At 34.8% G+C, this 18,544-nt stretch overlaps 1 protein-coding gene across 2 annotated transcripts; it reads left to right on the top strand.

Moving 5' to 3' along the window:
- Positions 1 to 9,852: 9,852 nt before the first annotated feature.
- On the top strand, positions 9,853 to 17,226 carry LOC126976424 (deoxynucleoside kinase). 2 transcript variants are annotated; one of them, XM_050824748.1, is made up of 5 exons: positions 9,853 to 9,991; positions 10,212 to 10,390; positions 10,489 to 10,741; positions 11,928 to 12,082; positions 14,884 to 17,226. In XM_050824748.1, exons 1-5 carry the CDS (start codon positions 9,961 to 9,963, stop codon positions 15,055 to 15,057), a joined length of 792 nt encoding a protein of 263 aa, XP_050680705.1. In that variant the 5' UTR covers positions 9,853 to 9,960; the 3' UTR covers positions 15,058 to 17,226. The 2 variants fall into 2 exon arrangements, with proteins under 2 accessions (XP_050680705.1, XP_050680706.1); XM_050824749.1 differs by lacking the exon at positions 9,853 to 9,991 and having other exon boundaries at positions 10,085 to 10,390.
- The last annotated feature ends 1,318 nt before the right edge of the window (positions 17,227 to 18,544 follow it).

Genomic DNA, 18,544 nt, shown 5'->3' with positions numbered 1-18,544 from the left:
ATAATTATACACAAAATAGTACATTTTTATATGGAAAACGAGCGTAATGGTCACCTGATGTGAAGTAATCACCGCTGTCCGCATTATCTTGCAACACCAGAGGAATCACAGGAGCGTTGCAGGCCTTTACGGAAAGTGTACGCGCTTTTTTGAGGGTACCCATGTCTTTTCGTCCCGGAAACACTGCACAAGGAAGAAGAAAGTTCCTTTAAAAGTTGCCTGTGGAGGAATATATCCAGGGGAGATGATATACTAATTTGTGGTGTGTCGTGCGAAGGTGGAATGCGTGTCGGCCGCAGGAATCAGCTGGAGCAGCTCTACGGTATACTCCCAGCAAGAAATGCGGTAGAAACTACACAATGAAGCTGTATCTACGCTATGCCAAGTGATCTAGCCGTTCACAGTGCACTGGATCCCCGACAATTCCAGCAGCTCTGCATTGCACGTGGTCCGATGATTCAATCTGATACTGGGGTGTGCCAGGCCAGTGATGGTAGAAATACGCCATATGTGTTCGGACCTGCGATTTGTAGAGCGCTAGAGAGCGGGCGGGCTTCAAGTATTGTCATGCTCTGTTGCCAGATACAGATGGAGCTTTTCAAAATATTTTGGCTGATATCTGGAAGACTATGTAGTTTAGGGCAAAAGTTAATCAAATCATTTTTAAACAAAACTTTTTGTTTAACTTACTGTCTACGATTTATAACCCATTTAACCCTTAAATGCACATTGTCCCAAAATTGCATCAATTCTTTTACATGGTTTAAATTTATCGATTTGATGGTTTAAATATATTGGCTTTATATTATTGTAAAGGAAAAACTGCAAGTGCGCTTACATTCGTTTTCTTGATTCATAAATTCACGCGGTTAAAAACCGCTGCTTCTTAACCGTAGTGCGGCCTAGACCCTATAGGTGAATCCGAATCGAGGCGCACACAATGCAGTGCTTAATTATTGCCAATATTAAAAACTGTCATAAGAAAACGCGGGAAACGTTGAATCGATTGGTTGTTTTTTCTTTCACTGAATTTTAATTTTTGATTTTATCAGTATTATTATAGTTTATAAGTGTAAATTATATTTATATTTAGTGTTAATATAATAGTTTAGTGTTTAGCTAGAGTCCAGGTAAGTTTTTATGTATAATATCATAATATGAACAAGCCGCCTGATTTGATCGCCCCGGGGGCTGAGATAGTTCCCCCGGCGGCTAATTTTATTACTGTATCGACAACTAATGAGTCGGAAATGTACACGGATAGTTCTGTTTCCAAGCGTACAAGTCGCAAAAGATCTCATTTACATAAAATTTGCAAAACCTGTAATATGAAAAAGAGGAAGCACGCTCAGGCGGTGGGTGGTAAGACTGGATGTCGTTGTGGAGGCAGTGAAATTGTGTGAAAGTGATACTTCAATAGAAGTTACTAATAAACCTTTAGAAACATCTAATATCACTAGTGGAAATAATCCAATAACTCCAACAATACCCTCTATTGGTTCAGCCACTCCATCCCAAAGCTTACACTTCTATTGGAAGGATAAGGTACAACGAAAATGACATAGCTCCATTTATTGTGCACGTACAAAGAGAAATAAATTCACCAAATGACAGTACCACTCTACACACTGTTTCATTTGGCAGGTTCCTTAAAAAAATATTTGAAATATTATTAATGGTTCATTGAATAAAATAGGTAGGAACAGAATGTCTTTATCTTTCTCAAGTTTTACTGATGCTAACACCTTCATTGATAATTCCAACTTAGAAAAGATGAACTTGAAAGCATTTATTCCAACATTCCAAATAATGCGCATGGGCTTTGTACGAGGAGTGCCCTCGGACTGGTCAATTGAGGATGTTATTGAAAATGTGTCAGTGCCTAGTGGTTGTGGTAAGGTTCTCAAGGTTAGACCAATAATTTATAAGACTATAGTGGAGGGTTCTCCTGTCTGAAAACCTACTCAAAATGTTGTTCTGACATTCGATGGCCAGGTCCTGCCGGAACTTATATTCGTTTGTTTTAATTCCTTACCAGTAGAGCTATACACATACCCAACAATACAATGTTTCAATTGTTGTCGATTTGGACATACGAAATTGCAATGCCGATCAAAATGTAAATGTTACAAATGCGGTTCTGAACACACTGGTGACTCTTTTAATGTAAATGAGGAGAATGTTACTTGTTGCTATTGCTCAGGTAATCATTTTGCTATTAGTAGATCTTGTCCAGAGTATGACCGCCAAAAACAAATTAAAATTTCTATGGCACAAAAATGCATCTCATATGGGGAAGCAGCAATATTGATTCCTCCTATTAACAAATCCTATGCTTATATAGCAGGAAGAACATCAGTTTCTTATAATACTCCAGTCCATCTGTCTACTCGCCCTCATTCATCTCATCAGTCACAGCCAAATAGTTCATATAGGAAAACAATCTTTATAAATCGTCGAACACCCCCTAAATCAAATAATGGTTATGATCAAGAGGCTTATCAAAATATAATCAAAGAATTTCACACTCCTACAGTCCAAGATGGCTGTGCATTGGAAAATACTTCCAAATTAACTACATCAGATATCATTCAAATTCTCATTCAAACATTATCCCAGTCTCATATTAAAATACCGTGCAACGTTGCATCTATCATCGATATGTTCAACAATCCAGAAATCCTTAAAAATGGCAGTGCTTCAAAAAATTATACAATGGAACTGTAGAAGTGCAGTTTCTAAAAAATCTGAAATAATATACTTAATAAACAAGTATAAGGCTTGTTTATTTGCACTCTCTGATACTTGGCTTAAGCCAGGCTCCCCTTTTAAAATCCACGGATTTTCTTGCTTAAGAGATGATAGGTATGGTGGTGCCGCTTTACTTATCAGAAACACTATCTCTTTCTATCCTCTTTCACTTCCTACCATTTTTCCGTGGTAGCAGCACAGATTAATAATATTTGTGTAGTTTCTATATATACTCCTTCCGCTTCTTCTTCAGCTCTTCACTACTTTAACGGTCTTATCACACGTCTTCCTCGTCCTTTTATAATTTTAGGAGATTTCAACTCTCATCATATTTCTTGTGGATGTTCTATCTCTACATATTGTGGTGAAATGTTGTTAGACATACTTGATTCTCATAATATTTGAATACTTAATTCTGGTGCTCCTACCAGACGCACAGGACCATACGAAAATATTAGTGCAATAGATCTTTCTCTTTGTTCGCCAAGTTTAACTTCATGACATGGCATACGTTATCTAGCTCGCTTAGAAGTGATCATTTCCCAATTGTTGTTTCATTTCCGACTAATGATTCGCGTTACTTACAGAATTCTTACAGAAAGCCACGTTTGAAGTATAAACTCAAAAATGAAAAATTTTGGATAAATTTAAAAGAGCCGTAGAGCACATATATTTCGAATTTACCCAATTTATCGCATATAGTTAAGAATTGTAGCAATGCATTTACAAGTGCACCTAGTCGCCATATCCCTTCTCCACCTTGGTGGGATAAAGAATGTACTGAAATAGTTGAATTAAGAAAACAGGTTGAGAAACGGTACAATAGAGACATGTGAGACGAGAACTTTAGCGCCGTATCTGATGCAATATCAAGTCCACGCACACTACTACTAGGAAAAAAAAAAGCAGGGATGGAAAATTTTTTGCCTATCCATTTCTTTTCATATTAATCCATCTATTGTTTCGCAAAATATAAGTCGATTTAGAAATAGTATCAGTGATAATCGTATTATATCATTAGCTCCAAATTTAAGCGAAACATTTCTGAATCGTCTAGCTCCCCCTTCAGTTCCGGAAAACAGCCTTTTTTGTAGTAATATTGCTTCGTACATCTTCCAAAACCAGTGTATCATTAATTCTACCTTCACTATGCAAGAACTACAACGTGCTTTAACTTCGATCAAAGACTCTGCCCTAGGTGAAGATGGTATTCCATATTCTTTTTTAGCAAACCTTAGTCAAGCTTCTCTTCAGTATTACTTGGATTTAATTAATAAAATAATTCTATCGGGCAGTGTTCCGCCTTCTTGGAAATCGCAAATTATTATTTCCATTCTTAAACCAGACAAGTCACCGAGTCTAGCATCAACATATCACCCAATAGCATTATCACCTGTAATCGGAAAAGTTGCTGAGAATTTGGTAAAAAATCGTCTTGAATGGTTCATTGAAAATCGTGGAATACTAAACGAATCACAGTTTGGATTCAGGAAAGGTAGGAGCACTTTGTATAGTGTGGGTACTTCTACGACAGATATACGATTGGCTTTTACACGTAATCAATCAGCTATTGTAGTCTTTTTAGACTTGCAATCAGCTTATGATAATTATATCAGATTGACAATCTGCATATTCTTCAATATAAAATGAATAAACTTGCTATTCCGGATATTCTAACAAACTTTATTATAAACCTTCTGTCAGGTAGAACAATAAAACTTGAGCAACAACGGGATCAAAGTACACTTGTGTGGAAAGGACTTCCACAAGGATCTGTACTCAGTCCGATACTTTTTAACCTATATACTCATGACTAGGAATCTTTACTTCCGAACTCTATTAACATGCTTCAATATGCTGATGATTTAGTAATATATGCCATGGGTAACACATTTAGTTCATTATGTAGCAATATATAATATCAAATTCCTTAGATTGTTTAAAACTTTGGATGGATGAAAATGTTCTCAGCATTTCACCCCTTAAAAGTTCGGTAGTAATCTTCACGCGTCAACGTTTACATCCTCCAATTTCCATATTTTACGATAATCGTAGAATACCAACTAAAACCATGTCAAGTTCTTGGGAGTCGTTTTAGATTCAAAACTGACAAGAATGGCTTATTGTGAATACGTAGTTACTAAATGTGAAAAGCTTCTTAATTTAATGAGATGCCTCTCTGGTGTTTAGTTTACAATTTACTTTAATAAAGTTTAATCAAATTACATTACAATGCTATAGTACGGAGTATCCTTGATTACGGAATCTTCTTGTTAGAGCCCTGTAATTTAACAGGTCTAAGAAATCTAGATTCTATCCAATCAGAAGCTATGAGAATAATAACTGGAGCCATGAAATCTAGTCCTTTGATTGCATTACAAGTAGAGTGTAACGAACCCCCGCTTTATTTAAGGCGCCAGTCTTTGTCTGATCGTCAATTTTTTCGTGTTTTGCAATTTTCAAATAGCCCCTTGATAACTAAATTAATTACTCTCACAGATCTCATTGAATCATCAAGTTATTGGAATAACAAGCCACTACCTTGTTTGGTAAAAAGTTATTTGAGGTATAAATCAATTCACTACCCGATACATCGATCTCCAAAGCTTGATTTATTTAAATGTAAATATGAAGCCTTATCTACAATTCCGACTGTTCATTATCTTGCAAATATTGAAAAATATAATGCCAATAATTATTTAAATTCTGTTGTTAAAGAAAACTGGCCAGGATGGCATCATATTTGTGGATACGGGATGGAAGAATACTTGCAAGGAAAAACGAGCAAAGTCATGCTATTCATATTAAAGACAACGAAAGCTGTTGATTAGTTTAGCTAAATTGATTATAGTAGTTAATAGAAAATCTTACCAAAATGGCTCTAAATATTTATTATCAGAATGTGCGGGGTTTAAGAACCAAAACAGAGGATGTTTTTACAAATATTCTGATTAACAACTACAACGTAATTGTATTTACTGAAACGTGGCTCAATAGTCATGTAACGAGTTCGGAATTTATAGATAAGCGTTATACCGTTTATAGGAGAGATCGATTGTGCTCAGAAAGTACTAAAAAAGACGGAGGGGGAGTGTTGATCGCTGTTTCTAATCATATTCCTTCTTCTAGTCATTCAAACTGGGGGAGCGATGCAGAGGACCTATGGGTCTCAATTGATATAAAAACAAATAACGTTGTCACCAAAATACTAATTTGTGTAGTATACCTTCCCCCACCAGTGAAGCTGGAAAGCCTTACTCGATTTTTAGAGCACACTAACGATATTTTAGACAAAACAGACCAAGTTATAATATTGGGTGACTTCAACTTGGGCTTTGTTGGTTGGTCTCGCAATTCAGATGGTGGTTCATGCAGTGCATCTAATTATAGTTCACCACAGGGTATAGCACTCACTGACTTCATGGCACTAAATAATATTATGCAAATGAACCCCGTCTCAAACGAAGATGGCAGAGTTCTGGATCTTGTTCTAACCAACTGTGTTACCTTAAAAGTTTCTAACTCCTTAAATATTATAAGTAAAATTGACCGAAAGCATCCTCCCTTATTTATTACTGTACCGAAACTAATACCACACTTTCTTAAACCAGCACAAAATCCGCGACACAACTTTTTTAAGGCAAACTATGATCTAATCTTAGCTCACCTGAAGGAAATTAATTGGTCACAACAGTTCGATAAGTGCCAAAACGTTAACGAGATGACAACTGTATTTTACCGTATTTTAAATAATACCGTGGAAACATACGTCCCTGTTTCGAAGCCAAAAAAAGCAGGTTCCCTCCATGGTTTAGTAAGTCTCTGATAAGAATAATCTTGGAAAAAGAAAGTAAGAGAAAAGAGTATATGAAATACAAAAACCCACGCGATAGGTTGGAGTATGAATTACTCCGTGAGCGTAGTAAAAAAATAATAGACGCATGCCTACAAAATTATAAAAAACGAATCGAGGGTAATATTATCAGGAATCCTAAATGTTTCTGGAACTATATTAAGGATAGACGAGGTGTTCAAACTACTATACCTGCCGAAATGACCCTTGATGAGGTAACTGCTAACACTGGTACAACAATTGCAGAATTATTTGCTAAAATTTTTCATCAGTGTTTAGTAACGTAGTATTACCTGATAGTCTAGAGTCCGCAGCGCATTGTCTGCCATTTTTGAATGTAATAAAATTCAGTGAACGTGAAATTAAACGTGCCATTAAAAATCTAGACGGTTTCAAAGGTGCCGGCCCAGATGAGATCCCTCCCGTATTTGTAAAGCGCTGCGGCCCTACTCTTGCTCTGCCACTGTCCCTCCTTTTCAACAAGTCTTTACATGACGGGGTATTTCCTGAATTGTGGAAAAAAGCTAAGATCGTTCCAGTGTACAAAAAAGGTGACAATACAGACGTCAAGAACTACCGTCCTATATCCATACTTTCCTGTATACCTAAACTGTTTGAATCCCTTGTTTGCCCAATTGTCACGCGCCACTTGGAAAGCCTGATATCAGATTGTCAACATGGGTTTCGAAAAGGACGTTCTGTCACAACGAACTTGGTGTCGTTTATGTCCCATCTCAGTAATGAAATAGATAGTCGTCAGCAAGTAGACTGCGTGTACATGGATTTTTCGAACGCTTTCGATAAGGTGTGTCACTCGCTTCTTGTAGATAAATTGAGAAGGTCTGGTGTGGGCGGGACCTTGCTAGAATGGTTTAAGTCATACCTAGCAAAAAGACTTCAGTTTGTGGTGCTAAACGGTCATATATCACATGAGTATGTTGCGTGTTCAGGAGTACCACAAGGATCCGACCTGGGCCCTGTTCTCTTCTCGGTGTTTATAAATGATATTACCTCTTCTATACATCACTGTAAATACTCACTTTTTGCCGATGACTTAAAAATATTTAAAACTGTTAGTTCGAATAATGATGTGGAGCTCATCCAAGCTGATCTTGATGCAATAAATATGTGGTGTAAATTAAATGGTATGGTTATTAACACAAAGAAATCTTATCACATTAAGTACACAAAGAAAAAAATACAATTTCCATCATCGTATAATTTACAGTCCGAAAAGTTACAAGAGGTAACTGAGATTCGAGATTTGGGCGTGACAATGGACTCACAATTGAAATTCAAAGTACACATGGATATGACAGTAAAACAAGCAGCCAGGATGTTAGGTTTCCTTAAAAGAAACACAAAAGGATTTGTTTCTCCTCAAACCAAAATAATTCTTTATAACTCACTGGTTCGCAGCAAATTAGAATTTGCATCAGTTGTGTGGAGTCCCCAATACGCAGCACCTTCTCAACGTTTAGAGAGACTACAAAGATCCTTTACTAGATACTTGGCATATCATAGTTCCGGCATCTTTCATAAGGCCACCTACGACCAGCGGCTGAAACACTTTAAAATGTTGTCACTCTACAATCGCCGCATAATACTGGATCTAACATTCCTCAAAAAGCTGTTATCAGGACAGACAGCGTGCAGTGAATTGTTGGATAAAATAACTTTCAAAATCCCGCACAGATATCCACGAAATCCGATTACTAACATACTTGTGGAACCAGTAAGTAGGACAAATGCCCTTAAAAATTCTCCATTATCAAGAATGTGTTCTGAGTACAATCGATTTTCCGCGTCCATAAAAGATTTTGATATTTTTCATGACACAGTGACAATTCTGAAAAAAAAACTAACCGCACATTTCTGTCTGTAAATAATAATAATATGTTAGTTGATATTCATACAAACTATTTCTTCGTTATATTGTATTTATTATTGTTAGTAATCTGCTTAAAATCTTTGTTAAATTTGTAGGTCGAACTGTATTTTGTATTTAAATTAATATCTTACAATGAGAGTGGTGTATGCACCAGTAACTGGCATTCATACCAGATTATAAACCTATAAGACCATAATTATTTTTAATGTTTTGTATGTAATGCTGTTGGTGTGTCAATAAATAAATAAATAAATATTTATACCGATGCGTCAAAACACAAGTCAGAAAATTTTGTAGGAGTATAAGTTTATCAATATAATATTGTCTAAAAAATAAAAAGCCCATCTAACACGTCAGTTTTTACTGCTGAATGTCTTGGCATCGCCAAAGCATTAGAATATGTTTTACTTTGTAAACTTAATAATAGTTTAATTTTATGTGATTTCCCTTCAAATCAAAATCATTTTTTCCTATTATAGCAGACATTAGAAGTAATCTTTACGAGTGTTCAACAAAAGGTCTTTCAGTCACTTTTGTCTGCAATAGGCAATGAAACGGCCGACATACTTGCAAATGAAGCTGTGGTGTGTGGTGACAAATTTCCCTTTAAAATATATACTCAGGATTTAGCTGTTCTTTCTGGTCTTTATCTCAGGGCCTCCTGGGAAAAAGTCTGGGCAGAAAGTGGCCAATTTAAAGGCAAAAATTATTGTGAAATTCAACAAATAATTCCTAACAAGTCATGGTTCTCTGTCATTAAACTTGATAAAATCATTACCACCATATTGATAAGAATGCACCTTGGACCACTTGTCCGGCCCACCTTGCAAGGTTTCATATTATAGATAGTCCACAATGTGAATGCGGACATGACTTTGGGGATCTGGATCACTTATTCTTTTCCTGTCCTAAATATAACCAAACTTCCTTTTCAGATAGTTTGATATCCATCCGTGTCCCTTTCCCCACTTCTATAAAAACCCTCCTGAGTTCTGTTGATCCTTTATTGTATAGTATACTTTCTAGATATATTTATAGCAATAATATTAAATTGTAAATAATGTATTCATCTATTTTTTTTGTATATATTTATTTACCTTAACATTTATCTTATACCATATCAAATATCAAAATTCTTGTGTTGTATGTTTTTGTAACGTGATTCGTTTCCCTACCTTAAAATAAATAAAAACACTTGAAGTAGAACATACAAGAAAATTTGCAATGTGAATCGATGAAAGAAAACTTGAAGCTGGCGGATGTATGGAAAGTGCGAGCCAAAAAGGAGTGAAATTAAAAAAAAAAACTGTCATTACTGTCAAGTGTCAATTATTAACTGACAGTTATTCTTATTTTGTTTAGTTTTATTTTTTCATATTTTTGTCAGTTTATTATCAAATGATCATTGAATTTCTTAATATTATGAGCTGAAAATGTTGTTTTTGCTTAAAAATGAATTTTAAAAATGATTAGAAGACAATTAACAAATTGTACTGGTTGGTAAAGCTATCATTTGGTTCGTTTATGTCATTTTTATTGACATCAAAGAGCGCGTTCTAAATTGTTGTTTTACCGTCTGCGAGTTGAAGTTTATTTGAGCGGGAAAGTAACAATCACGCTCGTCGTTCAGTAACTTTCTTATTTCAATTTTCACCACGCTGCAGCCTGCTTCACAGTTCAGAAAATTTCAAATATTAATTTTTTATTCACTTCCAGGTTTATTTTTTCGACACATAATGACTGCTCCCGCAGCAAAGCCTTTTACAGTCCTCGTCGAAGGCAACATTGGAAGCGGCAAAACTACATTCCTCGAGCATTTTCAACAATTTGAGGATATAACATTATTAACTGAACCCGTAGAAGAATGGCGCAATCTCAACGGTTGGAATCTCTTGGTAATTAAATATACACAAATAACCTACAACAAAGGAGGAAGCAATGATGCATTCCAAAGCATATTTCAAGTAATGGTGTAATACTAAATACATTTCAGGATTTAATGTACAAGGATCCAGCAAAGTGGGCAATGACTTTTCAAGCATATGTATCATTAACAATGCTAGAAATGCATCGCAGAACAACTAAAACACCAGTGAAACTCATGGAGCGTTCAATATTTAGTGCAAGATATTGTTTTGTGGAACACATGAAAAGATCAGGGACCCTACATCCAGCACAGTATTCAGTTCTTAATGAATGGTTTGATTTTATTGATAATGAAGTACCTGTTGATGCTGACCTAATAGGTAAGATTGTATGATTATTTTAATATGTATGTTTTATTTTGACATTTTATCAAGAACATTTTAGTTTATTTTATTTATTACTTTATTGTAAGTTAGTTTAGAAACTATACAATATAAGTTATCAATTGGCTGTTGTATTTTTAAATTGATATGACTTGTGGGACCTTCAAGTTGAGAGTACTCCCATGAGATTGAATAAGGAAACAGGGCAGCCAAGTCATGGAATATGAAGGTGATATAAAAACTTGTTGTGCTTTGTGGACAAGCAACAACTGCAAAAGGATGGACAAAAAAATATGGAATAAACTGGAGTCGAGCTTACAGGACATGCTGTTTCTATTAAAATATAGCAAAATATGTGTACAATTTATTGGAAATAATATTAAGAAAGCCCTAGTAAGAATAGTAATGATTACCTAAAATTTAAGGAAATATTGGGCACTAGCTTTTATTTCAATCTATATATACCTTTATTTTGCTTTTGTCTTTTTACAGACATTATGAAGATACAGACTTTCATTGAATTTTCTATTGTTTCATTAATAGGTACATAAAGTACATTTAACTTAATATTTGTAATTAATGATGTACTCCATACTATAATATATAAGTAAATCATGTAGATGAGTACATGTTTTACTCATTAGTGCAGTAGAAGCTGTAAACAAATCAGGCATTGAAGAAAAGTTCATTCATAGTGATACCACAGTGACATTTTATCAGTGGCAGGCTTACTTGCACATGATACTGGCTAGATTATGGGTACCACAACAGTGGCTATATCTGCCGTGAAGCAGTATTGTGTAAACATTACTGTGCTTTGGTCTGAAGGGTGTCGTAACTAGTAAAATTACTGGGCTAAGTAAATAAGACTTAAAATCTCATGTCTCAAGGTGACGAGCACCTAGGCATATTGCCACTCAGAATTTTTGATTTTTACATGAATCCTGAGCGGAACTGCATTGTAATGGGAAGAGTGTATCAACTACCATCAGCTGAACACCCTGCTTGTCTCATCTCTTATTGTACTAAAAAAAAGTCAACTTGTAGCTGTAGATGCTTGAGTTGCTGTAAATGTTTGTAGAACTTGCTAGCTGCTGCAGTAAATGGGTTCACAATTTAAAATTATTTTATAACATTCCTATGTTTTTTATATTTCATTTAATTTGTATGTCTATCATTCCAGTTTACTTAAAGACCACACCGTCAATAGTTTATGAAAGAATCAAGAAGAGAGCCCGTTCTGAAGAACAATGTGTCCCCCTGTCATATATTGTAGAACTTCATAAATTGCATGAAGATTGGCTCATCAACAGAACACATGCTGAATGTCCGGCACCTGTATGTATATCTAAATTCTATACAAACCTCCCTAAACATTTTGGTTTTTTTTGTGATAGAGATATTAGAAATGGCACAGTATATTATTCAACTGCTCTGAATATGTGGGTATTACTGTTCTACTAATGATACATCTTTATGTATCATTGAAAGATCTTAATAAACTTATAAACCTTTATAATATTTATTTTAAAGATCCTTTGATAACCAATTATGTAGAAGTTCTATATTAAGTTAACAATAAATCATTTTTTAAAACATACTAATAGTATTCTGAAATCCTGCTAGTTACTTTTTCTTTCTAAGAAACACATTGGAGCCAGACACATATTTATTATTTATTTCTTATTAGTTACCCAAAAGATAAGATCGGTTACCAGGGTGCCTTGGGATATCCAACCCATAGAAATAGTCAGTCAAAAAATCTTTATTCACTGTAAAACTTTATAAGTTATTTAGTGCAAGTTAGTAATGAGTATAACAATATTCATTAACAAATTTAGAACATTAATTCCAACTATCTTTATCATTCAAATAATCTTTCACATTATAATAGAGCCTTAGATGTTAATTTATTTTTTACAATACATTTATATTTTTTAATAGGTAATATTTTAATTTCATTTGGGAGTTTATTATAAAATATAACACAATCCACTTTAAAAGATTTAGCAATTTTACGGAGCGTAGTAGATGGAATTATTATTTTATTTTAAGCCAAATGCTTACTCACTTTAACACTTTATAAGTTACTTCATATAAAACAATTTGGCTTTACTAGGGGATGCTTGACTACGGATGCAGGTGTTGAACTCATCAGGAATATTTTTGAGGCCTGGGAGGAATCACAGAATGCACTTGGTATCTTCTGTGATTTATCTAAGGCTTTTGATTGTGTTCAACATTCAACACTGGTCAGGAAGCTATGCCACTATGGTATAAGAGGATCTGCACTCGATTTTCTAATCTCATATTTAAATAATAGGATTCAGAGGGTCGAGGTGAATGGCAGGAGATCTCCTGGGACTCCTCTCGGTATGGGGGTACCAGGGTCTATTCTTGGACCCTTCCTCTTCCTAATTTATATAAATGATCTACCTAACCTTGTAGAAAAAAAACACAAGGTGGTATTGTTTGCGGATGACACTTCACTTATATTCAAAGTCAAAAAAGCCAAGTTTTATATGACGAAGTAAACAATGCTCTATCTGACATCGTGTACTCGTTTAGCGCCAATAACTTATTGTTAAATAATCATAAAACCAAATATATTAAATTCACCGCGCCAAATGTCAAAAATGTAGATGCGAATATTTTATTAAATAGAGAGGTGGTAAAACCAGTGAAATCTGCTATATTTCTTGGCATTACTCTTGATTCCAAATTGCAGTGGGGCCCCCATATTGAAGGATTGGCGAATAGGCTTAGTTCTGCAGCATATGCGGTTAAGAAAATCAGACGGTAAACTGACATAGATACGGCGAGATTAGTATACTTTAGTTATTTTCATAGTATTATGTCCTATGGTATATTGTTATGGGGCAGTGCGGCCGATATTAATACTATCTTTGTGCTGCAGAAGAGGGCTATTCGCGCGATTTATAACCTAGGTCCTAAAGAATCATTAAGAGAAAAATTTAAAGAAATAAACAGTTTGACTGTTGCTTCTCAATACATTTTTGATAATGTTTTGTATGTTCATAAGCACATTGAGGAATTTTCTAGAAACTGTGACATTCATAATGTTAACACGAGGAACAAACATAAACTTGTTATGCGTACTACTCGGTTGGGTCGAGTTAGTAAGTCTTTTGTTGGGCGATGTATATGCTTCTACAATATGATCCCAGAAAATGTACAAAACAAATGTGTTACGAAATTTAAAAGAATTGTTAAAAAAAAGTTTGCGTGGGAAAGGTTATTATAGCATAAACGATTTTCTTAATGACACCACGGACTGGGATTAAAGCGAACACCCTCAGGCTCTTTAATTATTAATGTTTATTATACGATATTACATTGTAATCCATATTTTATATAAAAAAAACCCGCTGAGTTTCTTGCGCCCATTCTTCTCAGGTCTGAGGCTGTCTCTTTTGAATGGGTGGTAGATTTTGACGTTCAATAAGTGATTATAAATCCTATTTTGAATAAAAATATTTGAATTTGATTTGCGAGTTTATGTTTGTTTCGAGTATTGACACTGTGTACATCTTTATTCTTTTTAAATTGGCTAATATTTTTATGAGCGTACAGGAGGTTCTCGTATAAGTACTGGCAGTGTACTGTCATAATATTTATTTCACTAAACTTTTCTCTCAATGAATCTCTTGAACTCATTTTATAGACTGCTCGAATTGCTCTTTTCTGCAGCACAAATATGTTGTCAATATCTGCAGCCCTACCCCACAATATAATTCCGTAAGACATGACACTATGAAAGTAGCTGAAATATACAAGTCTAGCCGTTTCAACATCTGTCAGCTGCCTAATTTTTTTTATCGCAAATACTGCAGAGCTAAGTCGATTACATAAGTTTTTTATATGAGCACCCCATTGTAGCTTAAAAATAGCTTGTAATATAATTTAAATTAGCTTGTAAATTCCGAATTCGACACGTGTTTCCCCTCTACACGAGGCATCTTGAGATGTCGACTGGCCAAATTCTGGGACCAGTCAACGTCTCTTGACTGATGCCTCGTGTAGAGGCGAAAGACGTGTCGAATTTATTAAAGACAACATTTTGCCGAAAATACATAAATCATCAGTTTTTGTAAATTTATAATGAATTAACATTTCAGGTTCTTGTAATAGACGCTGATCTCGATTTATCACATATAACAGAAGAATATAAGAAGAGTGAACATCAAATATTGAGAAAAGCTGTTAATGTTGTGATGCAGTCCCCAAATAAGCTAAGTCCAAAGAAACCAGTAAGAGGATCTCCCATCAAGATAGAGCCAATAAGACTTTAGGTTTTAAGAAATTATTACTAACCTGCCAGTGATTGAGAAATGAGTTATCTACATAACACACAAACTATATTTTAATAAATAATGGTGCCCAATGAGAGTGGACCTAGAAAATTTTGATATAAATTATAAAACATATTATTTTACCTTTGAACTATTTAATTGTTTTCTAAAATGTGAGATAATACACAGCAATATGTACCTGTTTTAATCTGTTTATACAAGCAGTATTCATTATAGTAATATATAAAATAAAACATAAAAATGTTAAACATGTGTTGAACACTTGTTTTAAAAAAGTTGTATTACAAATCCGTGTCTAAAATCCTTTGAGAATATGACAACATTATGTGTAATATTTATAAATATTAATTACGGGATATTATGTTTATGATAATATTTTTTTTTAAATCAGTTGAACCTGACATAATATGGGATGAATATAATAATTTTTGACATTATAAAGTATTATAAGTTGCATTTTGATTATTAATTATAGAACATTGGTATTTTAAATTTAGGGTACGATATATTTTGGTTAATTAACCTCTCAGAATAGAAAATGCAAGTGGAAGTGCCACAATTATGCTGAGATCCACGGAATGGTCTTAGTAGGGTTTGAATCAAATCAAATTTAGTCTTGTCGCCTTATATTGGGACGCGTGAATTGCAATTTCCATATAAACTTCTATCCCTGGTAAGCTATACGTTGTTACATTGACAGACAGTGTGTACGGATAAGGTGAGTTACCGTCAATAAGTTTATTGGGACAGTATAGTAAACGATAGTAACGATTTTTTTCTTAAGTAAGAGATAGACTTAATATTGGGAATGGCCCTTAGGGATCGACTTTCTGTTTCTTTAAATGACATCTCGAATATAATAAAAAATATTACAACCATGGTTACTGTTACTAGAATAACAGTTGAGTGCAAATATGACATCTGTTTCCCAGTTATTAGTGTCCTAAATTGAACTGATTTCATTACAGAGTCCTGTCTCTGGCATTAAAAAGTCAGTGGTCATGAAAAAAAATTATAAAAGTTGCATACAAATATGACATCTATGTCATAGAATGTTGTATTATTTTAAGACGGATTTGTTTACTGCACACTAGCGTTAAACAGTCAAATCATATGTTTACTGCTTGAGAAAGTGATAACATATGAATGTAACATCTATTTAAAAGGTTTTTAAGTGTCTGAATATAGTAATTTGGTAATATTTTTTTCCTAGTTTGGAGAGGCTGAGCTTATTGCTTAGTGCTCGAACTGAATTGTCAATTGGAAAAAGACCTTTATTGATCCTCACATTCAATATAATATCTTTAATAACGTTGTATGGACTTCCCCTATTATATATTAGTATTAAGGCTTAATTTTGAACTACTATAAAACAGTTTCTGCCAGTAGCAAATTATAGCATTGTTTTCTATGCATTTTACATATTGTACATTTAAATTTGCAAAATAAGATAGTTTTGGAGACATGGGTTCTCATACTAAGGAAGTTTATTGGCACTTTTACTTGTTTTAACTGTTCTTTGAGTAAACCTGTTTGATTTAGGATGAATATTTGCTAAATGTTGTGTTGTGAATCTGTTGTAAGAAATAATCTTTTCGAATAACAATATTTAAATTTAAAGTACTGCCTAAGATGCAATATATTAAGTATTAGTTATTATTTTGCTAAAAATTGGTTTAGTTGCTATAGTTAAATTGCATTAATTTAAATTAGTGTCATAATGGTGAAAGTATTTAGGGCAGGTGTAAGGATCTTATTATAATAATATATTCTATTTTTCTTTGATTGGCTAAATGGTAAAGCGAATTAATGTGTCTATATGTAATAGTAATTAGGAGGTATTTGTTTTATGAATGTATTATTTCAAATGCTACAATGGTCGTAAATGCTTTTGTGCTCCAAAGAATTGTAACACTATTGTAGACAAATTAGGTACTTTACAAAAAGCCCAGTTATCACAAATTTAATATATAATAATTATTTCTATAATCTAATGTAAAAGTGAGCTTTGCCTTAAAATTTTAGTTTCGCTTTTAAGATAAAATTTGACAATAGGAAATGATACAGATAATATCATTTAGAAATTGTTTGATGTAATATAAAATATATAAATAAGTAATTAATATAAAATATATAAATAAAAACTGTTGTTGTACTTTTTTCTTTTCTATATATTATGTAATTCAATGCCTCAATATTGACTTGACTTAATATATTTTATATAAGTAAAAAATTTTTTTTTTCATAGACAACCGATGAAAACAGGTCAGGTTTAATACTTTAGTTTGCGCACCAAGTTACATCTTACACTCGCGATGATTTATGTCACTTTGTGTTAGTGTGCGTGCATAGCTCAAAAGGGAGGTTAACTCTCAACCTAGTTTTTTTTCGACGTTTTCGCAGCTGTCTGATAAAATCCCCCAAAGATCTCCCATGAAGATCGGTCCTGCGCTGCCCTCATCAAACCTCCGGCGATCTTGACCAGGTCGTCGTTCCATCTTGTGGGGCCTACCAACACTTCCGGTACATGGTCGCCATTCGAGAACCTTACTGCTCCAACGGCCATCTGTCCGCCGTGCTATGTGCCCACTGCCATTTCAGTTTCGCAATCATTTGGGCTATGTCGGTGACTTTGGTTGACCAATTGGTCAGCCGTCGTACTCAGTACGGTCCGGACCGTAATTACAATAATTTTGTACGATGCACAATGTAAGATTTTTTTATATAAGAGGGGGCAAACGGGCAAGAGGCTCACGGGATGGGGAGAGGTGAGGCAGCCGCCCATGGACATCCGCAACAACAGGTGTGTCAAGAAATGCGTTGCCGGCCTTTAAGGTGCGAGTATGCTTTTTTCTTGAAGGTCCCTAAGTCGTATCTGTTCGGAAAGACCGCTGCCGGTAGTTGATTCCACAAAGAGGCTGTGCGAGGCAAGAAATTTTGAACAAAACGCGCGGTTGTGGAATGCTAGACGTGATGCGGATGGTACTTTGTACGTAATGTCCGGTGGTGGAATTCGGCCGCTGGAATCAACCCGAACAGATCCTCTGAGCACTCCCCGTGATAAATGCAGTAGAAGATGCAGAGAGAACCCACACCTCTACGCAATGCTAGAGAATCAAGCCGATCGGAGATGACTTGATCGTCGATGATTCGAGCCGCTTTTCGTTGTATGCGGTCAAATGAAAGAAGCTGGTACTGGGGAGCACCCGCCCAGAGGTGAGAACAGTACTCCATGTGAGGCCGAATTTGCGACTTATAAAGTTGCAGGCGGTGGCTTTTAGTGAAGTACTGTCTCGCCTTACTGAGTACACCAAGCTTTTTAGAGGCCAGTTTGGCCTTCTCTTCCAAGTGACCACGGAACTGAACGTCGCTCGAAATATCGACGCCAAGTATGGAAATACAGGCTGTGGCAGTTAGAGGAGTGATCTCGAATCGAGGGGATACGACAAAGGGAGACTTTTTAGTG

This window comes from Leptidea sinapis, chromosome 40 (assembly GCF_905404315.1).
Source record: "Leptidea sinapis chromosome 40, ilLepSina1.1, whole genome shotgun sequence".
In the NCBI taxonomy this organism is placed as follows: domain Eukaryota; kingdom Metazoa; phylum Arthropoda; class Insecta; order Lepidoptera; family Pieridae; genus Leptidea; species Leptidea sinapis.
Note: the sequence above shows the minus strand (reverse complement) of the source record. Positions and strands in the feature narration are given on the sequence as shown.

What these genes read in the sequence shown, in the direction of transcription:
- LOC126976424 (XM_050824748.1), top strand. Translation starts at nt 9,961, where the DNA reads ATGATTAGAAGACAATTAACAAATTGTACTG. An exon ending in ACAATTAACAAATTGTACTG is followed by an intron (nt 9,992 to 10,211) that starts GTTGGTAAAGCT and finishes ATTCACTTCCAG; the next exon opens with GTTTATTTTTTCGACACATA. An exon ending in ATGCTGAATGTCCGGCACCT is followed by an intron (nt 12,083 to 14,883) that starts GTATGTATATCT and finishes TTAACATTTCAG; the next exon opens with GTTCTTGTAATAGACGCTGA.